The sequence below is a fragment of the Aphelocoma coerulescens genome, chromosome 15 (genome assembly GCF_041296385.1).
Source record: "Aphelocoma coerulescens isolate FSJ_1873_10779 chromosome 15, UR_Acoe_1.0, whole genome shotgun sequence".
Taxonomy (NCBI): domain Eukaryota; kingdom Metazoa; phylum Chordata; class Aves; order Passeriformes; family Corvidae; genus Aphelocoma; species Aphelocoma coerulescens.
Genome location: NC_091029.1, coordinates 15,148,005 through 15,171,688, shown reverse-complemented (window position 1 = coordinate 15,171,688; position 23,684 = coordinate 15,148,005). Strand labels below are relative to the sequence as shown.

Genomic DNA, 23,684 nt, shown 5'->3' with positions numbered 1-23,684 from the left:
AACCAGTCATTTTTCAATTGATGAGCTTAGATGGAAATTAATGTCACTTGGTGTAGGCACAATGCATAAATAAATCTGTGCCTGCTTCTCAATGAAAAACACTGACAGACAAATTGATGTCTGTATTCCTTTTGCTCCAGTGGAGTGAGGCAATAACACACACAGTGAGACCCCCAAGCTGAGAGTGTTTGCAGGGGGCTGGGTTTGAGGTTTGGGTGTGTCAAGTGCTCCTTTAAAGCTAAACTGGAGCTCTGTTTTAAGAAATGGGCACCTGGGTCTCAGGTGGAGCTGCAGGAGGAGGGGACTGGCACTTTGTGCTCCCCCTCCCTGTGAAGAAGCCCCAAAGGAGCAAGAACAGCAACTGCTGGGATTAAAGGTGCCCTCCAACTTCCATACCCAGAGCTTAGCTGGGGAGTGGGGGATTGTCAAACTTGTGCACTGAAACCTTCTAGTTTCTGTCCCCACATGTGACAAGCTGTCAGCAGAATGACAGGGCAGTAGAGTGCCAGGGAATGGGTTTCTCACTTGGCTGTTAAGCACTTCCAAGCTCAACAGGAAACACCATGGTAGCGTTTGACTCCAAGGTGCATCTTCTGTTCCTCCTGTCTCCACTCCTCAAAAACGCAGGGAGAGGAGCTGTTGTCTCTGCAGGGACTGGCAGGGATGCAGCTGATGACACTCTGCATGTGCACAGCATGCTCTGCACTGACCCTTGAGCCCCTGTCCCACCACAGGAGGTTTCATTGCTCGTGTGTGTCACTAACTGGGCAGGAGAAGGAGACCCAGCATGTGCTGCAGTTCCTGCTTCACTGGGGACAGAACCTGCTCCACTGGAAATGCCACCAGGCACTTCCTTCTTCTACCTTGGGCTTTCTAAGGTGGAAGATGAGCCTTACAAATCTTTAATATGCAAAATATTACTAATGCTTTCCTCAGAGCCCTTCCAAGAAGGTTAAAGTTGAAGTCAGGAAGCCAGTGTTAAGGTTGCAAATGCAATCTCATCTCTGTCCTTCATGCATAAACATTCATTAATTACACAGCCTCAGATCCTTCATTATGTGATTTCTTCTGCAACTCTATATAAGCATCCTGAAAATACTTTCATTCCCCTGCACCTATGTTCTCTGTAAAATAGTAGTATTCTGGATTTTAAGTGCTCTCACACAGGCTCTGAATAATGATCTGCTGATTGCTTAAAAAATAATCACACAATCAAAAACAAATCTATCAAGTCTCAATTTTATCTTTCTGTCAGTCTCCAACAAAATGAGTTCCCTGTTAATTGATTTGTAATGGAATTCTCCCCAAGCTCCCTTCAGAGGCCAGGGCAAACTGGATGCAGCAGCAGGCTGCTCATTTTAGTGAGTCAAGGCTGCTTCACACCAGGAGCTGAAGGATGTTCAGAGTTCTGTCCTCACTGTGAGCTCCTTGCAAGCCTCTTCGGTGCCACTAGCTAATTACAAAGAACTCCATAAATTCTCTAAATCAGTCCAGACTAAGTGCATACTCTGGGATTGCTGTACTCCTATGGGTATGGAAGAAGAAAAAAGGCTGCTAACTTCTGATACTTGTCTGTAGCATCAAAAATACCTCTTGTACGAGGAATATTTATTTATGTATATCCAAGTTTTAACCCCTATAATAATGCAGGCTCATCTGAGTCAGCTGCTAAGATTCTTCACTCACCTTTATCTTGGCTGAAAACACAACGTTCTGGGGGTTTTTAGCTTGATAAAATAGAATTGTTGACTGCTTGGGACATGGAAGTTATCACCTCTACACCACGTAGAATGTATCAAATAACAAACAAATGGGTTCATTGTCTTACATATTTTCTGATACAGGAAATGTGTTATAGCAGATCCTGACTCAAAGCATTGTTTTAATTCAAACTTGGATAATTTCTCTTAAATTACGAGGCTCCTTCTACCAGCCATCCAGTATTCCTGGATGTATCCTATCAAGCCAAGAGCCATGCCCAGACTTAAGGATATAAGGAAAAAAACTGACTTGAAACCTGATGTAATCAGATTGCAGGGGAAAAGGCAGAAGCTGCCTGCCCAGTATGGAGAATTCCAGAACCCAAATGGCCCTTTGAGATGTACAGTTGGCAAAATAATGCCCAAAGACCCTTGAAGTCTGCAGAGTCACCTTTAAAACAAATTCTGGGCATTGCAGGCACGTGCTGGGCAGGTGATCTGCGGGATCTGTAACTGCTGCCCCTTGTTTTATAGGACAGTGAGCATGGATCAAACCTGAGTAGGAAGATGGACAGTCTGGGCAGCAACCATTCCATCCCCAGCATGTCTGTGAGCACAGGCAGCCAGAGCAGCAGTGTGAGCAGCATGCAGGAGGTCCTGGATGAGAGCAGCCCTGAGCTGGTCATGATGCATAGTGACGAGAGCACCATTAATTCCACCTCCTCCGTTGTTCACAAGAAGGTACGTGTGCCCTGGTGCTCTGTGCTGAGAGCAGGAGCTGCTGCTGGGCTTGCCAGAGTCAAATTCTACGGGGTCTTTGTCTTTAAAAGCATCTAAATAACCTCTGTCCATGTTAAGAGGTTGCTACTGAAAGAGTTGTCAGTGCCTAGGCAGGGTCACCCAGAGTCCCTGCATGCCCTGCCCTGCATGTGCACCTCTTCCTCTCTGCTTGGGACATCCTTGTTTCCATGGGAATGCCTGTCCTGTGTTCTCTGCTGTGCTGACAAGTGGTCCTAGCAGCCAAGCTAACCCTCTGCCAGGCACAGTGTGTGATTCAAACCTGCCTGCACTTGGATTTTCCTCGTGAGGAGTGGAAGCGTGCAGAACTTTGGACCCTTCCCACGAGGTATGTTTGGAGTCAAGTTCCACTCAGTACTTTCCTGCTCCTTTGCTGCATGCTGTGATCTGATGCCTTTCATTTTCTTAGGGCTGAATATCAAGCTAAGGTTGTCTAGCTGTAAGCCAGCATCTCATCTCCACTGTTTGTCTGACTAATACAGTTTTGGCTTGGCCTTAGCAGTGTCATTTGCTAGTGGGCAGCAAAAATGTAGGTTGGTTGTGTTGGTTTCATTTGCAAGGAACTTCAAAGTGTACGTTTGCTTTTTGCCAGAGGAGCTAAAACATTGCAGCAGCATGAAAAGTATGAATTTCTTGTTTGCAAGGTTACAGTAAAGCTTGGTTGTCGCTAACTAAATATTTGTAAGCAGTTTTTCCTCCTGAAGTGCAGGGTTTGTGTCACTGAATATTAAGAGGTATTGAAAAATTTTTTCTTCAACAAAACATGGTCCTACATATTTAAAGATACTGGTAGAGAAGTTGCAAAGGTTTCAGGGGTTTGCCTGTTTCCTAAAGACACTTGACAGCGTCTTCAGAGAAGATTGTTTATTCAGAAAGGTGAAAACAAGGTGTTAGGTACCAAATGCCAGCCCATGGAACTGTCCTGAATGAATAGCAGCACCACTGATGGATGTTCTGGGTGGTTATGATTGGAGGTCTTTCTTACTTTGTTTTCAAAATGTATGCTAACTTTAATTTCACACTGTTAAATGGCCATATTTACTTGTGCATTAAAATGGAAGTTTGAGGGACTGATTTACACAGAAGTCATAGGTTGTAATGAATGCTCAGAGTCATTACAGTTGATGAAACATGAGGTGCTTCCGCGAGACTTAAATGGCATTTGTGGAAGGATGTTCCACAAGGAACAAGAGTTCCTGCTTGTTTCAAGACTAATTTTATGTTCTATAATGGTATTATGCACTTTTAAAGTACAAATACAGGATTTCTGATGCTGTGAATTCAGTCCTCTTAGACTTGTGTGTCGCCCTTCAGTTGAGTAGGATGCACAAACAGGATACCACATGGAAGTTTTATCTGATTTGAAAAAAAACAGGGTGCCTGGCACACTTGCAGCTGAAGTGTTGTAAAAGAAATCACCTCTAGATCACTTAACACAGGTGTTTAAGGGTAATTTTGAGTGCAGAAAGCCCAGGTCTGCACTGATGGTGTTCATGTTACCAGTTAATGATTGGCTGGGACTGCTGATCCTTGGAGTGGAGTAGATTCCTTCTCCATTGGAAAATGTTCCATTCTGCTGTATGTAATTCATAAAGCAGATTTGGACTCTGTGTAGCAGGACATATTCCAGTCTGCAAATATATTGTTTTAATTTAGTACACTATTTTTTTTATTCTTTGTTACTTTCGGGAATGCAATTTTAAATGGAAAACTGCTTCGTGTGTGTACTGTGTGTATTAATATTGTGTGCAGTGAAGAGACTAAAATTGCACTTCAGGGAGTTCATATCCACACGCATCCCACTTGATTTTCAAGGTGAAGTTCCTTGTTCTGGCAAGATTTCAGTTTGTCTTTGTGCTTTAACTGTGTTTCTGGAAACTGTGATGAAGCTGAGTTTTGGATATCACTCTGGAGCCCCTCACAAACACAATGGAAAGAACCTGGGGTGTAAGCTTAATTGAAGCTCTTGTTTTGAATTTAATCAGCCTTTAAAGGCTAAAAAGAAAATAATGATGAACATAATCAGCACTTTGTGGGTATAGGGTCACGTATGAGATGCTTTTGACATGGGTGAAGTCAAAAATGTTGTGTAAAATTGCAGTATTCCACAAACGTGGAACCCAAATGAACAACCTCCAGATGGTGTAAAGGGTGTCCAAGATGGAAAAATGGCCTGGAGTGTTGGTGTTTTCTATGGCTCAAAGCTCTGAAGTGTCAGAGACCTTTTGGTGTTTGGGCCACAGCCCCAGAACGTCATGTGCAAGTAAAACGTAGGATGGAGGAGTCTGTGGTTGTGTGAGATGCAATTCTCAGCCTTCAGTGCTTCCAGCTGCTGCCTGGTGTGGAGAGCCAGGCTGGGGTGGCCTTGGCCTGCAGGAAATCTGGAGCAGCCCATTCCCTGTGTGGTGCTTGGCTGGGAGAAGCCTCAGGCATCTCCGTGGAGCACTCCTGACATCTGTCCTATGACCAGTTACCCTGAGGCACAGGCTTAGGGAAGAGGCTGATGGAGTAAAAGCACTTATAAACAACTCATTTTCTTTCTTTTTCTTAACAGCTGCTAGTTGGCTGTAACTTCCAAAAATGTTTTGTGGTCACAGGGTAAGTGAAATGACCTGTTCTGATCTGGTTAATTTTCACTGGCTATGCTAGTTCATGGCAGCCAAGGTTCTTGGGGTTTGCCTGCATATGGGATAAATCCTCTCTGGAAAACAGGCACAGCCTTATCCTTTCCACAGCACAATAGAGCTCCATGGTTTTAAACTTGTGCTTAGAACAAAGGTGACTCCCACCTGTCAGAATACACCTGTTAGGTTGGAAGAAAAATCACTGAACAGGAATAAAATATTAAGAATAATTACAAGCCATAATCGAATGTGGAGCTTTTTATGTTTTTTTAGTTTGTAGCTGTGAGCTAAACTCCTGGGAGGAAAAAAATGGCAATAATGTGAGCTACTCAGGCAGGAAGCCCATCCTTGGGATCAGACCCTGCTCTCTCAGGAGGACACCTTAATCAGCAGCATATTCTTTTCAGGAAATTCAGATGCCTGGCTTGGATGAGGAAGTTTTCCTTGCCCTGTTGCAGGTTCCAGGTTGGTGACCTCCTCCATGTACATCTCAGTATGGTCAGTGTAAGAACTCTGGGTCTCTTCCGAATATAGTTAAATAACTTTGCTACTCCATCCAAGGATCATCTTGCCTATGGATACACATTCTCACATCCATCTCCTTTTAGGAGTTGTTCAGCTGCACAGGTTGAGAGCTGAAAAGACAGTTCTGATACAAACCCAGTTGTATCTGAGAGCCCTCAAAAACTACAAAATGGGGCAGGGAGTTAAACTCCAAATACATTATGCTTCAAAGACACATAACCCAGATTTTAAAATCAGATAAATATCAGTTTTAATTTGTCTTTAAAATGAAGATAAATGTTTTTGGCTCCCAGAGTAAGACAATAAAATGAGTATAGGCATCAGCTGATGCATCAGAGATGTTTTGTCACCTGCTTTGTTCAGTTGCTGGTAAATGGCAGTATGAGCACGGGTGGCTTCCCAGAAATATTATTTTGTTGTCTCCGATGAATTTATTATTATTTTATTCCCACAAAACTATAATAGTAAGATGTAATCTTTTAATCTAAACAAAAATCAGTACTATATTGTTTTTTTTTCTACTGCAATACTAACTTGTTGCTGTTTCTTGCTTCAGTCTTAAAATCATCAGTGCTTTCTGAAACTTGGGCAGTAAAATGTCAGGGAAATCTTGTGATTAAGATCTAATTTATAACAAAAAAATGAAAAGAGGATGTTTGTAGTTGATTGTCACAAATTCTCGCCCATTGTCTGTAATAATGAAGTACCTTTGCAATAACTGCTACAATCTGAGTGACTGCCCAGATCCAGTAAATTAACCTGTGCACATCTCCTGTTGGTGCTACAATTAATTTCAGCATTTGTGGGGAATTTTGTGAATGGAGAGAGCTCTGGGGTGGCTGCTGCACATGAGTTACAGCCAAGGGAAAGCTGAGGGTGTTGTCCTGGGTGTCAGGATTTATGACTCACACATGGAAAAGATGATTCTTATGAGGTGTAGAGGATATTGAGGTAATGGCTTGGTTTTGTCTTGCATGCACTGGCAGTGATGACCCCTCACGTGCCTTCTGGAATCGTGTCAAGCAAGTTGGGGACAGGAAGCTTTGTCTTTAAAGACTTTTGATGCTTAAACCTCTCTGTCGATCATTGAGGCACTTAATGCAGTGTATGAAGACAAACGATGCCACACTGTTGTTTTCCTTGCTCTTTAAATTCCTAGAAAGCAGGGATTTGCTGCAATTCCATAGAAGTCCTTACTATGGCTTGGAAATTGCCTTTCCTATTTGTGTAGGAGACTGGCAGCCCTTCCAGTTAGTGAGTCCTCCTGCATCTGTAAAGGTTTTATTTGGTTTTATAGCAAAAAAGCCCAGTGTGAAAGGGAGTGTTCCTCCTGAGGAGAAGGTGTCCCAGCTTGGGGCTGGGCAGAGTTTGGATGGTCAAGGCCTTTTTTCAGTGAGGAGAAGGATGAAAAGACAGTGTGTGGTAGAACTAGGATGGGATTAGGAGCAAAAGCCACTCTGTAGCAGATTTTGAACTTATGGTTTGAGCACAAACTCACTGTGAAGTGCTCAGGGAATACACCAGGAGAAGCCATTTAGATCCAGCTGGAAGCCTCTGGAAGCTCCACCAGCTCTGGTCAGATAATGCTGTGGAAATATTTGAGAGGGGTTTTGTTCTGGCAATGTCCCAGCCAAATCCCTGGCCCCCCCCCTTGTTGTGATCAACCTGAAAACTGTTTATGTGGATGATAGAGTCAGAAGAACAAATTATTCCTTTGGTGGGAAGCTGAAGATTCTGGGTTGTTGGCCCTGAAGAGAAGGATTTTAATGAGTGAGTTGTGAGCTGTGCATGCCCAAACTGGCATCCTTAATGCAAATATTGCAAAAAATCACAGAAAACAGGTGGAAAATAAAACATATACAGAAGATACATTACTTTAAAAACAAACCAGGGTTTGAAGTGCAGATTTGGGGCTGAGAGGTACCCTGACCCAAACTTGACAAGTTTCTGAGGTGCTTTCAGTCAGATTTTACTTACTGAGTACCTTGAGCTGAGGTGCCAGTTTTGGGTCTTTGTTTCCCACACATCTGAAGCTAAAAGTTGGAAATAAAATTTCCGTATCTGTGCCAACAGTTATGACTGCAGTGTCTCTTAGCAAGTTTTTGGGAGAAGAAGAATTTTATTTTAAAATAAAAGTAGCAACATTCTGTTTTCTGGGTTTGTAGGGAGATGTTTGTCTTTGCCATCAGTCACCTGATCTGTGGAAGGCTGGTGGAGATGTGGCTACTCTTAGGTTTATTTCTCTTACCAGCTGTCCCTGGGGCAGTGTAACCTGTTAGATTCGGTAACTCTTCGTGCCAAGTTTTGGGTTTTTTTGGTAGTAGGACAGCTTTTCCAAAAAAATGTTTTGCCTGTTAAGGTTCTCTGGGCTTAGCTGAGAGTTGGTGGGTGCCTGTCTGCTGCAGAGTACTTTGATCCCAGATTAGGGGGTGCCAAGGACAACCACTGAGCTTTGTGCCCACTTGAAATTGGTCCTTTGGCATGCTCAGTTGCAAAGGAATTTTCCCATTTCTTGCCCAGCTGAGTTTGAAATGTAGAATGTGGTTAATTCACATTCCTGAAGGGCAATTTAATTCTTCTCTGAACTTCTCATGTGCACTGAGGTAACCAGAAATCCCATAAAACAAGGCCGGGGTGACGCTCTGTCCTCTGAAAATTCACCTCAGAAAGTAAATCACTGATTAATTTTCCAGCATAAAAAGCAATTGCAACTTAAACTTGTTATTTTAGGTGGTGTTTTGGAGCATTCTGAAAAGTCTAAATGCCCATTTTAAAAGTTGGGGTTCTTTTTCAGTGATTCACAGCTTCTCTAGATTTAATACTTCCCATTCCTCCTGCCATACTGGTGTAATGGAGAGAGGGAAGATGATCCAGGGATTTGGGGTATTGCTTAGCAGACCTTGGGAGCCCTGTGCACTCACAGGTGCTGCTGCAGGCTCTCTGTGTGACATGGGGTGACATTTGTCCTGTCCCCACCTTCATTTCATGGTTGCGTACAGGACTGGTGGCTCCTGTGTGCTGTTGTTTCCTCTGTGGTTCAGGTGGGTGAGTCTGGTGTAGATCTTTCCTACAGGGTTTGAGATCCCTCCAGTGAGGCCATGAGTCAGATTAAACTGAGTGGTGCTGTTGAACTTGAAATGTTTAATCAGGATTTTCTGGGGGTGGTTGTTCTAGAGCCTTAGATGTGCCTTTCTCAGGAAAATGGGCAAATCCAAGAGCCCTGTGTGTCACACCAACGTGCACAAGTTGGAAATCCGAGATCAGCCCAATTTTCAGTGATGTCTCTTGTGGTCTCACTGCCTTCCCTGTCAGACAGCGCCACAAATGCCCACGATAAGGATGACCAATATAAAATGAAACTGCAGCTTTTCACGACACTCCATATTTCTGTTTTGGCTCATTCTGTGTCCCTTGTGTGGGTGTAGAGGAGCTGGTGCAGACTTGGCTCTTTGGTGGCCTTGGGCACTGTGCAAAGGCAAGGGAAAGGTGAGCATGGAGTGGGAGCAGTCAAAAGGAAGGATAAGGAAAGGTTTTGGGGTTAAAGCACTTCTAATCCATGTGGTGTTCAGCTCTTAATATCAGCATTTCTGCACCTAATTGGCTTTTGCTTGAGCTCATTCCCAGAATCCTGTTGAGAGGGACTGAATGTGTGTGGGTCCAGGTGAGAAGCAGCTGAAAATTGAGGCCAGCAGAGAAGAAAACAAGGTGTCTGTGGGGTGGGAAAGGAGCATGGGGATGACAGCAGTGTCCTGATGGAGACAGTGTCCTGGTTTCTCACTGTGGGGCTCTCTGACCTTCCTGGTGTCTGCTGGGGCATGGCAGGGTGGCAGAGCTGCTCCTGCTCATGGGGGCAGCTCTTCCCTGCAAGGGCTTTCTAGGCACTGACAGCCTTTATTTTGCACCCCTGAGAACTGGAAAGTTGATTTAATTCAGGAAGAATCTCAGTCTTCGTTAGAAGTTTTAGGAGCTGGAGGTTGAGGATGGGAGTCATGACACTGTGGTGGGTGAAATGTGGCCCTGCAGAGCCAGTGCTGCCAGGCAGGAGCAGGGTGTGCCTGGTGTCCAAAGGCTGCTCCATCCCCAAGGTGTAGCCTGCAGGTGCGCTGACTTTTGGCAGTCACCATTCCAAGTGGGAAAATCATGGTGGTGTGGTTTTTTGCTGGCCTTTCTGAGGAGGGTTTCTCCTGGACCTTTGTTCCACTGCAAAATCTGCCCACGCTGTTTGGGAAAGGCACAGCTGGTCCCGGTGAAGCCTTGCCAGGGAGCAGGAGGGAAGCTGCACCGGGAACCATTTCTGCTAAAACCTGGGAGCTGTTGCTTTAAAAAGGAAAAAAAAAAAAAAAAAATCCTTTGTGGGCTGTGGAGAGAAAGTGCTAGAACTGTGCAGGATCATGACTGGAAAGCAGGATCCCTGAGTGGTCACGGAGGTTTTCCTGGTCCTCTCCAGCCTGCCGTGGATTTAGCCAGGATGCTCGTTCCCCACAGCAGATAGCAAACAAGGGACAAAGAAACCCTATCGAGGACACACCGCTCGGCCAAGGGAATGAGGCAGGATGTTGCTCTGGTGTTAAAAGGGAACAGGATCTCTGTGGCTAGACATGGGAATCACGTTTTCACCAGGATCGCTGGGTTGCAGTGCTTGAACCCGACCTTCCCGAGGACTCCGATCACCCTGCTCCGCTTTCTGCTCCCGGCTCGCTTTTTTCTGGCACATATGTAATACTGGAGGTTTAAAAAAAAAAAAAAGGGAGATTTAAAAAAAAAAAAAAAAAAAAAAAAAAAAAAAAAGGCAACCCGATCCAGGGATTCGGAGGCATCCCGCTAGCGATCAGCTGACGCGCCGAGCCGAGCTGCAATGTGTTGCTTATTCATTTTGTACGGTGGGAGCTGCCGGGGCTAAGCAGAGAGCTGAACTATGCCTCTCCTACAGCCGCGCTTGTGCAGACAGAGGGGTGAGAGAGAGGCAGCCGCCGCGGGAAGAGCACAGCCGGACTTTCTCCTTGTTTTTATCCATTTCTGCAGGATCATGTATTTATAAGGGATGAGGTGGGCCACAGGGATCGCAGGCCTGAGGTGCGGCCTACCCAGTCAGTGCAGAATCAGGCCCTCCACTACCGGAACCGAGAGCGCTTTGCCACAATCAAATCAGCATCTTTGGTAAGAGCCCCCATCCCACCCCACCCCATCCCACCCCACTCCACAGCCCCTCGCTGCCATTGCCACCCATGCTGTTGGTGCTGTTGGCATAGCAACTGGATATTGCACTGAAAGAGATTTTACCTCTGTATGTGTGTGTGTGTGTGTGAGAGAGAGAAAGAGAGATATGTTAATGTGAAATATGTTTAATTTCTCTGTGCTTTTCCACTGTGAGATAACCTACCTTCCTGTGTGAAGTTAATACCATCTCATTTCCCCCCGCTCTGTTCCCCACCTGCCCCTTTTGTTAATATATTTATCTGCATGTGCATAAAGTATGTGTGGGATGTGTGAAAGCTGCTGAAACGCTGTGGAGATGCAGATGCAGATGGGTTTGGGAACAATAAGATCGCTGCTGCCTGCCCTGAGCTGCTGCCTGGTTTTTTTTTCTTTTCATTCATTCATTTATTTCAAGCAACTGTACCGTGACTGCATTTTCCAGCCTGATCCTCTGGAAGGATTGCTGGGCTGCGATAAGGGAGAGAGAGGGAAAGGGCTTACAGCGGGCTGTGGGCTTACAAAGGGGAGGGGGATGGGATGAATCCATCAAGATTTGTACTATTGCAAATGTGATTGCTGTGGATGCCTTTGTAGTAGGGAAAGGGGTGTGTGCCAGAAGAGTTAGTTGTGTGCCGCCTCCCCCACCCCGCATCCACTCGGGCTGGGAGCCGCCTTTTCCAGGGAAAGCAGTGAAAAATGGCCCTTCAGAGGTAAAATGAATGTCCTATTAAATATTTCAGCCCGCTGGTATTAGAGGTCAGATGGACGGGGAGCATTAGAAAGTCCCCATGGTTTGGCCATGGCACTTGCTCAGTGCTATGACATCATCCTGGACCAACCCCGAAATTACACCAGCGAGCCCTCCCCTTCTCGCTTTCTCCTGCCTCCACCATCGGGGTTCTTCTTCCAGACCACCATTTCTGGATCCCCAGAATTGCTTCCCATTCCTGCATGCACAAGACACTGGGGGGGGGGGTGTGTGTGTGTGTGTGACCACAGCTAGAGGTTGTGAGTGGAGGGAAGCAGCAGCAGCCATGCCAGCCCAAATTTTTCTGTGTGATTGTTGCTGCTGCTGCTGTTAAAATCTAAAATGATGCTGTGGCATCTGCCCAGATGCTTCCTGGGAGAATCTGAATCTCATCTTCTGCAGGTGTATTTCTGGGTGCCCATACCCTGAGTGCTCCCTAGGCTGGTGTCCCCTGTTCCCCCCCAGTTTCAAGAGTGACCTAGAAATGTGTGTGTTAGAGGACTTCATGCAGCACACCTGACAGGGGCAGGATCCCTGCTCTCCTGGAGACCCTCTGCCCTGGGAATTTCTCCTTTTGGAGTGTGTGTGTTTGTACCCAGTGTAGTGCCAGCTCTTCTACTGCCTGCACTGAGCAGATAAAAGTAGGACCCAGTTAGGTTGGCTGGAGGGAAGAAATGATGAATGACTCATGTATCATACTCCAGACATACAATTTCATTGATAAATTGATATGTGTGATGAATATATTCATGTTCTTTTAGTCCCTGAGCAAAGCTGCTGCACCTTGTGTCCTGCCTTCAGCAGCAGAGCCCATAACTCCTGCATTCCTTTGAAATGTCACCCCTGGGCTACTTGGGTGGCTTGAAGGGATTGCACAGCCTCTTTGGGAGCTAATGGAAGTATGGGCTGTGAGGTATTCCCAGATCCCTGAGCTCTGGGGAAGACAGCTGATATCCCAAGGTCACTCCTGAATCCCACGGCAGCCTTTGTGGGGCTGGGATTGTGTCTGCCTTAATTCCTTGCTCACTTGGATTTGCGGAATCCCTTTGCTGCAGTGACCAAGTGATGATAAAGATAAAATTAATTTTGGGTGGGGAAGATGGAAAGCTTTTTGGAGAACTTCTTTTTTTTGGGGGGGGGGGGGGGGTTCTGTGGAACATGCTCTGTTGTCCCCATCTTACACACATATCCTCTTCCCAGTGTAGAGGGAAGTTCCCAACACACCACCTGAGCACTCTAGGAGGTGTTGGTGTGTCCTTACTTCTGAGGTTATGTGGTGAGGCAGAAGTGTCCCTGTGTTTGCCACAGAAATATTTCATTGTGATGAGCTTTCCCGTTAATAATCTTCCATTCCTGCCTCTTCATGTTCCAAAATGGAAATCTAGGGGGAAAAAATAAAAGTTTAAACTCCATTGCACAGAATCTGGCTGTCAGTGCTTGTGTTGGAGCACTTTTTATCACTGTCACCATTCAGTGCCTGGATGATGTCACTGGGGAGAAGCGCTGAATGCTGCTGCTCCTCTGGCCAAGGGAGAACTTCCTCCTGCTTCCTTGTCCAGTGTTTGTGAGGAAGGCAAGGTCAGTCATGGAGCTGATACAGGGAGAAACACCTAAACATGCCTGGAATTTTTAGTGTGAACCCAGAAATTCAGGCTTTATTCATTTCTCCGTGTTAGTTTACTCTTTCAACAGCAGCTGGAAAAGATTCTTCCTATGTGAATGGGTGCTCAAGATCCCACAGTGGTTAGAAACAAGCAAACCAGCAAGCTTTGATGGTTCCCTACATCCTGGCTGCTGCCCATTTCTCAGCAGCTGGAAGCATCTTCCTGGGCACAGAAAGGTTGTGCAGTTGGGAGCATCAGGTGGCCTGTATTACAGAGAATCAAAAATGGGAGTTCTGGCCCCAAAATCAATAATATGGGATGATATTTGGATGCAAAACCTTCTTTTTATGGGATTTGCTGAAAACCACCCCCCAATATGAGATTGGGGCAGTGCTTTTAGAAGAAAAGCATCAAGTCTGGGGCTGGTCACTCCACAGCTGTTCCTGCTGGTGCAGTCCAGGATATGGGGGCCTCAAGTCCTTGCTAATCTCCCATAGATCAGGATATTGCAGATAGAGGTAAGACTGGCATTCCTACAAGGAATCCAACGTACAAGTTGGATCTCTTTCCAAAAACAAGGTGAAGCAGTTTCAGGGAGTGCAGAGGTCACAGAGGAACTTGTATTAGACAGCTGAACACTCCAGGTGACCCTGTGATTTTAAGAGATTCCTCTGCCCTGTTACTCTGCAAAAGCATCATGTGAATATGAAGGAAACTGGTCAGACCTCCAGAGAAAATAGTCAAATGAACTATCCACAAAGAAACAGGCTGTGGATATCCCTTTCCAGTCTTACGGTAGTGCTTTAATACTGCTGAGATTAAAGAAAATAATGAAAATGAGCAAATGTATCTAAGAAAGATGAAAGAGCTTAACTTTGGTCATAATTCAATCAGCAGTTTTAGTAGTCATTTTTTTCCTGGACCACCTTTCTCTTTAATCAGTTTTGTGTGGTGACAGTAACCATCACTCACCTGGAACAGTGGTGGAAAACACCCTGCATATTTCTGCCGTTGCAGTAAAAGTTGCCATCTGAAATGGAGACCGGGCACACCTACATCTCCATGTTTCACAGATTATCAGTGATCCATAAATTAAATGTTGCAACCAGAAATCTCTTGAAGCTCAGCAAGCTGTTGTTTGAAAAGAAGGGCAGAGGGCATGTTGATGAGACTACACCTCTCCACATTTTCAAGGGAAAGCTGTGTTTTGAATCTCTTCAGAGATGCATTGATCTGCACTTCTGGGTGTCTTTTAAGCTTGACCCCTTAGGTCCCCTCTGCCTCATGCATCTCCTCAACAGCTGCTTTTACAGTTTTCAAAGGCAATGATCGAGTAGTTAAAACTTCATAGAATGCCAGAATGGGTTGGGTTGGAAAGGATCTTAAAGCTCATCTCATTCCACCCCCTGCCATGGACGAGGACACCTTCCACTGTCCCAGGCTGCTCCAAGCCCTGTCCACCCTGAGCTTGGACACTTCCAGGGATCCAGGGGCAGCCACAGCTTCTCTGGGCACCCTGTGCCAGGGCCTCCCCACCCTCAGGGGAAAGGATTCATTCCTCACATCTGTGACATCTCATTTCATAGTAAGATCAGACAGTGAGGACTCTATCAAAGGCCTTGGTGTTCTCTTTGAAATCCAAATGCCAGTGAAAGAACTGTGTGATCTCACCTGCAGAGCCAAGCGTGTGCATACATGTGAGCAGGATTCCCTGGATGTGACCAAAAAAATGGCACCAGGGCAGCCTGGCTCCAGAACCAGGTACCTTCACATGGAGCTGTTCCCTTGCACCCTCTTCTGCTGAAGCATTGATGCTTTATTCCAGAGGGTTGAGTTTCTCTCAATGGACTCCACTGGCTGCTGCCTTTGTAGACCTTTCTTCTAAAATTTTGGACTTGTTCTTTCTCATCTCCTCTTGCTCTGAGAAGCAGCTGGCAGGGTCTTGCTCAGAGCTCTGCTTCCTCCAGCATAGAGGAGCTCAGTATTTTGGTTATTGAGAAGTGAGAATTCCTGTCCTTTAGGAGAGGGTTCAGTGTCTTGGATAAACAGTGTAAAAGGGAACTCTAAACAGCTGCTGGTTTGGAGGAGAAGTTGTGAGCTTAACTTCCTTATGTAAAGCTAAAATCTTGGAGGGGTGAAAGAAAGTTTGGATTTTATGGCAAGTGAACTGCCTGTGGGAGTAGGTTGGAAAAGACATCTCTGTTCTCAGTTCTGTGTGTGCCAAAGATAGAGAGAGATAAGAAACTGAGAAAATGTCATACCTTAATAAAAGCTGTTCTGGTTTATACAGGTTTTTGGTTCTCCTGATGACCTGATTGTTCTGTGCTGCAGGGAGAGCTCCAGGAAACTGCAGCTTTCTGGTGTGAAGGATCCTGACACTTCCTGGTTATGTGGAGAACAGATTTTGGAGTTATCACCTTTTCTCCCATGATAATCTCTATGGGGTTATGTTTGTGGACTTCCTCCTGAAGGGCAGGTCCAATCTCTATTCTCTGTGACCAGGGACAGGACCCAGGGAATGGCTGGAGCTGTGTCAGGGAAGGGGTGGGATGGAGAGCAGGGAAAGGTTCTCACCCCAGAGGGTGCTGGGCACTGCCCAGGCTCCCCAGGGAATGGGCACGGCCCCGAGGCTGCCAGAGCTCCAGGAGCGTTTGGCCAGCGCTGCCAGGGATGCCCAGGGTGGGGTTGTTGGGGTGTCTGTGCAGGGCCAGGGGCTGGACTCAGTGATCCCTGTGGGGCCCTTCCCACTCAGGGTATTTTAAATAGTGCATGGAGTTCCATGTGTCTTTGTCTGAGAACACCAGAAAGGTGATTACTGGAACATCCCCAAATTTTTTTGTTAAAATGGTTGCTGGAGCTGCTCATTCATTAGGGGCTTAATCTTTAAGACTGTAATCCTTTATTCATTCATAGTCTGAAGGACTTCTCTGGTACTGAACTGGGCATGTTCAGTAACTAATGTTCATTTTTTCCACATTTTCTCATCCCTGAGATCACCATGTGCAGACTTTGTCTTCGAAGACAATCCTGAAGAGTGTTGGACTTGACTGGAGATTATGGTGATAAATGAAGTCTTTATCATGAGCTTGCTGGACACAGACTAAATCCACGAGATGTCCACCAAGACTGCTGCTCTCCTCTCTCATCTTTAGGATGAGACGCTGCTTTTGTTTTCTTCTGACTTTTTAGTGTCTCATCTTCTGCTGTGACTGGAAGGCTTTATCAGCTAGACTTGTAATTAGCAATTGCATCCTATTGTTAGGGATAAATATCCCAGATTTCATGGGAAATCTTTCCAAGATGGAGTTCTTATAATGATAAAGCTGAGCAAAATTGGAAATGGGGTACAGAGGAGCAGGGGAAAAAAACAAGGATAAAAGTTAATGAGTTTTGCTGTAAATAAAACAAGTGCACATTCTACATCTCATTAGAGATCAGACCAAAGGAGACTGGCAAAGTTGCTGGAGGATCCTTAGATCCATTTTTTCTTAGGCTCTTGCTGTTTGCTTTGTTCTGCCAACGTCTGGGAACGGAGTGTGCTGTGCAGAACATCCCATTGCTCACAAAAGGGCCAGGCCCCAAAAATAGCACATCCAGGAAGATCTTGTACTGCTGGTGGCTCCCAGGTCTCCATCTCTCTTCAAGTGCCTCACCAAGGCTGTTCTCTCCCAGCTGGATGTCACTTAGCATTGTCAGTGGCATGTGTGAAGTGTTGGGGGTCTGCCTGTCTTACCTGGCATCTGTCTCTTATCATTAACTTGGATTCTCAGAGGAATTTTCCTTACCTGGAAGCTTCTGGCAGAGATCTTATTCTTGCTGAACTTGACTGAAATGTGCAAGTTCCTACAAACATTCCCAACTTCTTCCAAGTGTGGCTGTCCTTGCTACGCTTGGAAAAACCAGAAGCTTTTTGAACTGTAGCAGAACGCAGGGCTAACCCAGCGTTTGTGTTTCTGTGGTCATTCCTACAATCCCACATACTCCTGCTGGCTGCCTTAGATCTGTTTGGGTCTCAAGCATTTACAGGCTGCTCTGTTACACCAGTTGCTGAGGTGTGAGTACGTATTTAATCCAGCCAACTCCAAAATAACAACCTGAAAATTCTTGAAGGAAGGACGTGGTTTGTACATCATCACCTTGTAGTGGATACTCAGCCTCACTAAAGTGACCAGCCCGAGTATGACAGTGCTGTGGTCAGGCTGGTTTTTCGGTTCCTTTGCAATCAGGTGCTTCCTTGGCTTTGGGAGGCTCTTCCTAAGTTCCTCTCCACACTCCTCCCAAGTGTTGGGAGTTATTTGAGCCAAGACAGGTGGCACCTGCTGCCTGCCTTGGGTGACCTCAGTCAGGGTGTTAATCTGTTGATTTTGGAGCTCTGACTTGGTCGTGGCTTCCTGTCACCTCCCAGCCCTGGAACCAGCAAATGCACTGGGATGGCTGCTCCCTAAAGCAGCTGCTCTTCTGTTGAACCTGAACCTTTCCAGCTCTGAAGGTGCATCCCATCCTACATCTGAACTTTGAACATCTCCACAAAACTGCCTTCAAATGACAGCAGCTCTGTAGTAGGGGTCAGATTTTTGGGCTACTGTGGAGGAATCCATCAGGAAGGCTCTTTCAGGCTGCAGGAGGGACTCATAAAAGGGTTCATAAAGCTTCAGTGATCACCTTCAGAGGACTTGAGTGTGAAAGCAAAGGTCCCCTTGCCCAGAATCAGGGGCTGCTGTTCCACACATGTACCAAGTTTTTGGTTCTCAGGTCATATAAATGATCAGCAGATCATCATAAGTGAAGTTCCTAAGACTGTCTTTAAAAAAATTGAAATCAGTCTTGGGCACTTTTCTTCTTTTGAAATGGAAGCATCACCATTTGCATTTTCTTCTGAACATTTTTGGCACAGCTTGTTGGTTTTTTTTTTTCCTTCCTTTCACATGGATACACTTGGGCATGGCAATGAATGTAGAACTTGTGAGTTTGTTTCAGTTGAGCAGGTTTTAAAATCTGCTTAGACCATCTGATCACTCTTGTTAAGAGCACACAGTTCCAGAACAGCATTCACTTGTTAGAAAACTTTCAATTCTGAGAGGGAATGAGCTCAGTCTGCCATCATCTTGAATTTTAAGGGGGAATTTTGAAGGAGGGTCCTCGTAGCAGAAATATGTTGAGGGATTGAATTGGCATGGGGATGACTTGAGGAGGAAGGAAAGAACGGGTGGGTTGGGGGCGTTCTAGATGCATCTTGGGAGTCCATGTCACCTTCGGGATCTGAGTCCTGTGCTGAAGAAGGGTGTCCATCAGCCACCTTTGTTTCCAGATCTCCTCCAGTGTGTCCTGGAGTGATAGGTACCCAGTCGCTTCCTTTATTTGTAACACATTTTCTGCTCTGTTACTGAAAACACATAAAAGTCTCAGGAAGAGGTGGGGGCTAAAAGTTAGGAGAGAGAGAAACCTTGTGCCTTTGTGAACTGAAACAGCAGCACCTCCAAAACCTGCTGCAGCTGATTCCTGAGAGCAGAGCAGGGCCTGGGTATGGGTGAGTAGCCAGCACGGAGACAGCTTGTGTGGGAAGGAAGGCCATGGAGCACTTGTTGCCCTGTTCCTGACCGCAGGTTACAAGACAGATCCATGAGCATGAGCAGGAGAACGAGCTGCGGGAACAGATGTCAGGATATAAGCGGATGCGGCGCCAGCACCAGAAGCAGCTGATCGCCCTGGAGAACAAGTTGAAGGCCGAGATGGACGAGCACCGCCTCAAGCTGCAGAAGGAGGTGGAGACACATGCCAACAACTCGTCCATTGAGCTGGAGAAGCTGGCCAAGAAGCAAGTGGCTGTGATGGAGAAGGAGGTGAGTGCAGGGAGCTGTCCCTGAGGATCCAAGGGACAAGACAGTCCAGGTCTCCAAGGGGGGCTGTGGGAGCTGCTGCTCAAACCCAGTCTGAGGTGCACCTTGTGCTCCCTGTCCTTGGCCAGAGCTGCCTCAAGTCACCCTTCTGGATGTGGGCAATCCATTGGCATCCACCAGTGCACAGCTGGGTAAAAGAGGCCGTGGGAGCTTTACCTCACAGCTAAGGAGGTGACAAAGCCATCAGTCTAAAAATCAGCACATTGATCCCTATAGTGAACTAGTGGGATTGTGCCCTCTGGGGTGGTTTTGGTGGGGAAATAAGCACAAGGAAGCCCTCAGGTTTATGTGAGCATTTTCTGTGCAAGTAGCTTTCCTGTGGCTGAGTGCTCATGGCCTTGTCTAGCACAGTCACCAAAATGACCAACCAAAAATCACAACACTGATTTGTGCGGGATTTTGCACCTGCTCACTCACCCTTTTTTTGGTTTATTGGTTTGTTTTTTTTTCCTCTCTCTACATTGCAGGCAAAGGCAGCTGCAGCAGATGAAAAGAAATTCCAGCAACAGATTTTGGCTCAGCAAAAGAAAGACCTGGCGACCTTTTTAGAAAGTCAGAAGAAACAATACAAGCTTTGCAAGGAAAAGATTAAAGAGGCAAGAAATCCTCATTTTCGGGGCTGAAGGGATGTGGAATGAACGTGAACCAGTCTTTTGTTTTGATAAACTTGGACCAGCCCAGGGGTTTAAGGGATCCCTGTCAGTCTTGAAAGCAAATTTGGATTCTCAGCAAGTAAATTTCCAGAACAATTTGTGAGGGTGGCTACAGGTGCTTTCACAATTTGCTGTAGAGCAGAATCTTTGAAACCAAGGGTGATGAGGGAAAATGGGACTTCACAGAGAGTTCTTCTTCCCCTTTCTCCTCATCTGTTTTCTTTTTCTAAGTAATCAGAGCAGCCATTCAATGTCCCTTGACTAAAAGCCCTGTGATCACTTACATAAATTAGGAAGAGAAGTAACTTCATATGTAGCTTATCTGTGCCAAAATGCATTACTTCAGTAGTGTCTCCACGACATTGCAAAAATAATTGGCTGTTAAGAAGGTAAAGGTGAGAAAATGATTATCAAGGAACTCAGTGGCCACTTTTCCTCCTACTCTTGGTGTGGGTCCTGGTACAGCTGTAGGGGCAGCAGGGCTGGGCATGGCCAGGTGATAGGTCTGGTTCTGTTGGTTTTGTAGTAGGGTTTTGGTGTCCTTTCATGAACTGAATGGTAGAGGAGGAGCCAGGAAGGTCCCCAAGTCCTGTGTCACTGTGGTGCTAAGGGAAGCCTTGTTCTGACCCTGCAGGAAATGAATGAGGACCACAGCACGCCCAAGAAAGAGAAGCAAGAAAGGATATCCAAACACAAAGAGAACCTGCAGCACACACAGGCTGAAGAGGAGGCCCAACTTCTCACCCAGCAGAGACTCTACTACGACAAAAACTGCCGTTTCTTCAAGAGAAAAACGATGATCAAGAGGCACGAGATGGAGCAACAGAACATTCGGGAAGTATGGCACTCCTCACTTCCTCTCCCAGTGGTTCTTTAGCTGCTTTAGCTTTGTGTCTTGGCTGAAGTTAGGTCTTCGTGTTTCTAGTTGCTAAATAGAACTGAGAAAAACGTAACAAAAGAGTTTTGGGAAGTGGTCTTCCATGCAGCTGTGGCTGCTTTGATCAATTGGGGGATGGCATTGTTGACTGCAGACACAAACACCCCGTGGACCACCCCCTCTGGGCTTGATGCTTCATCCCAGCTTCTGAGTGTTGGGTTTGGGGGATCCTGCCCCGGTTTGGGCTGTGGTGAGGGGCCAGGAAGAGCTGTGGGATGTGGATGTGGGTTGTCAAGGAGCAGCTTTTCACATCCTGCTTCCCCTCATTGGTTTTTGCCCCTTGCCTCAGGGCTGCCTGTGGTCAAACACCACTTTGGAGAAAGAGTTTCCATTTGGAGATGTTTCTGTGGCCATCACTGTAGTATCTGAATTCTTGCTTGATGTTATTTTTGGATAAAGATTGGCAGATGAGAAGGTGTTTTAGGGAAAGCTGAATGAGGAGTGGTCAAAAATTTCCAATTGTACTTGGCCTGCTACCCTCAGGTTTTCCAGCATATTTTGTACTTGTTCAGAGCTTTGCTGCCCTTGAGTCCAGATGTGGCTGAGGCTGCTCAGCTGCTTTGCTGAGATCCAGATATCTCAACCTAGGCACCCTGAAAACGATTGACTCCAAAAAATCAGATTTGAGCACCCTTATCACAGCATGTCAGCTCTGTGGCAGAGTTCGGTTACCTAGCATGGCATGTAACAGGAACACACCTGACCTCCTGCATTTAAGCTCTTACGAGGGACCTAATTTTCAGAATGATCTGAGTTTTTATTTCCTGAAAATTACATCCCTACTAACTCAAATGTTCCAGTACTAACTACTTGGATCACTGAAGTAAATAACACTTTCAAAATGTGTTTTCCATGATATTTTAACTAACCACAGAGGTTGTTTTTGTGCAAGCGGAAAGTCTTTGAGGGAAGTGCAGTGACTTTGTGTTCATGCTGTGTGTGAACTGAAATCAGGTGTGGAATGGGCTTAGGAGAAGCTGGCTGAGCTATCCTGGATGAAAGCACATGGGCCACAACTCCTGCCGGGTCAGTGTCCCACCTGCCTTTGTGCCAGTGGGAAGTGATTTTGGCACACCAGTACATCTAATTTTTAATCTTGGCTGTCAGGGGTCAAGTCTTGCTTAAATCTAAACACATGCTACACCCCTATGGCCAAGAGGGCAGAGAGAAACTCTGGCCCCGTTTCCTTCCCCATCCTCTCAGCTCAAACCTGACCCAAGTGTAGCAGCCACAAGGGCTGAAGTTTGCAGGTGCTCCTGTTGAGAGTTACAACAGCATTACCACGTGTGAGCAGCAGCTCAGAATAATTAACATTTTTTTGCTTCTCCTGCAGAAACTCGTTAGGCTGAGGCAGCACTGGGCTCTCCCTGTGCTGAGGGCAGCATGGGGTGGGGCAGCCCTGCTGTGCCTGGCCGATCCAGCACAGAGCACAGCGGCGAGGCTGTAACCTGAGCCTGCATCTGGGATGCACCAGCACCATCTGTGCCGGGGTACAGCTGGAGTCAGCTCTGTGCTCGACAGGGTGTGGCTGACACCTGGAGACACTAATATTTGCAATAATTAGGGAGAGAACTGGTGTCTTCCCCTTCCTGGGCTTGTAGCTTAGAGGTTATCCCGGACTGTGCAGCACCTCTTGGTGAACGCTGAAAAACTCTGTGAGCCTCGGGCTCCAGCCTCATTTTAAAAACGTGCTGCACCTTGGGCCAGATCCCACCTGGACAATTCATTTTCTCACCTGAGGTGGTGTTAGAGCCATTGACCTCTGCTATGGCCACTCTAGTGCGGGTGACTGGGGAGGAGCTCATTCCCAGTGCCTATCAGGGGCACAGGGGAATTTAAACCAGACAGGAGCCCCCGATTCTGTCGGTCACTCCAGCCCTGAGCACCCTGGGATGTATTCACTGAAAGCCGCTGCGAGTTTCAGCGGCCACAGAGGGCTTGTGTGGGGTCCTGGTGCCACCTGCTGGGGACTCCTGAGGCCATCCCAGAGCTGCCAGAGGAGCAGGGGATGGATAGATGGATGGATTGGAGGGATGGGTGGAGACATGGATAGATGGATGGTCGGTCGGTCACTAGGGTGGTCACTCTTAGCATCCCCATGGTGCTGCTGGGTTCATGTTTTCCTGTGACTGGTGAAGTCCCTGGTGTTGTGTAGAGGAATGAGCAGGACCCTCAGCCTGAGCTCGACTCCTCCAGGCAGGGATTCCCCCTCCTCAGCCGTGTGTGTCTGGCGCAGGAGCTGAACAAGAAGCGGACGCAGAAGGAGATGGAGCACGCAATGCTGATCCGGCACGACGAGTCCACACGGGAGCTGGAGTACCGGCAGCTGCACACGCTGCAGAAGCTGCGCATGGACCTCATCCGGCTGCAGCACCAGACTGAGCTCGAGAACCAGCTGGAATACAACAAGCGGCGGGAGCGGGAGCTGCACAGGAAGCATTTCATGGAGCTCCGGCAGCAACCAAAGAACCTGAAGGTGCTGCAAGCTTTCCTTCCTCCTCCTCTAGCCTGCGTCCTCCTGTCCATGTCTCTTCCATGCAGCACCCGTGCTGTGGGACCACTGCTCTCCCCACCCTATGCTCTCCCTTGAATCCCCTCCCTTTGCACAGAGCAGCTCTGGATAAGGGAAGTTGTGGGCTGGGGTAGCCCAGAGCTCACAGAGAGTTTTTAAAGTGCTGTGCTAATTGAGGTTGTTGGGTAAAATAGTCCAGTCCTAAGCAAAGTGGTACAGAACGTGTTTCTGACGAGCCGTGTGTTGTTCAGGCCCTTGCTGGTGTCAGCTTGGAATGATGAAGAGAGGAGTTGGGTGCTGCTTTCAGCACCAGAGAGAAGACAGAGCACAGGGGTGTGCTGAGCTCTGTGCACTGCCCCAGTGTTGTTACAGACCCCTGAGCTGCTCTCTGCAGGAGAAGCCTGTTCCTCCTCCCAGTGTCAGCGAATCACGGAATATCCTGAGTGGGAAGGGCCCCACAAGGATCATCGAGTCTGAATCCTGGCCCTGC

The 23,684-nt window shown here is 46.8% G+C and overlaps 1 protein-coding gene across 9 annotated transcripts in view; it reads left to right on the top strand.

The window, feature by feature from the left end:
• Window positions 1-23,684, top strand: part of TAOK3 (TAO kinase 3) — a 77,960-nt gene that overhangs the window by 51,391 nt on the left and 2,885 nt on the right. For 5 of the 9 annotated variants that reach the window (XM_069030481.1, XM_069030480.1, XM_069030485.1 and 2 more), the window contains 8 exons: window positions 2,235-2,441; window positions 5,053-5,096; window positions 5,530-5,587; window positions 10,670-10,804; window positions 18,799-19,035; window positions 19,560-19,688; window positions 20,380-20,583; window positions 22,919-23,158. In XM_069030481.1, coding sequence (XP_068886582.1) covers window positions 2,235-2,441; window positions 5,053-5,096; window positions 5,530-5,587; window positions 10,670-10,804; window positions 18,799-19,035; window positions 19,560-19,688; window positions 20,380-20,583; window positions 22,919-23,158 — 1,254 coding nt within the window. Of the gene's footprint in view, window positions 1-2,234; window positions 2,442-2,491; window positions 2,827-5,052; window positions 5,097-5,529; window positions 5,588-10,669; window positions 10,805-18,798; window positions 19,036-19,559; window positions 19,689-20,379; window positions 20,584-22,918; window positions 23,159-23,684 lie in introns of those variants that run through there. The other 4 variants (XM_069030488.1, XM_069030489.1, XM_069030486.1 and 1 more) reach the window with 4 other exon arrangements.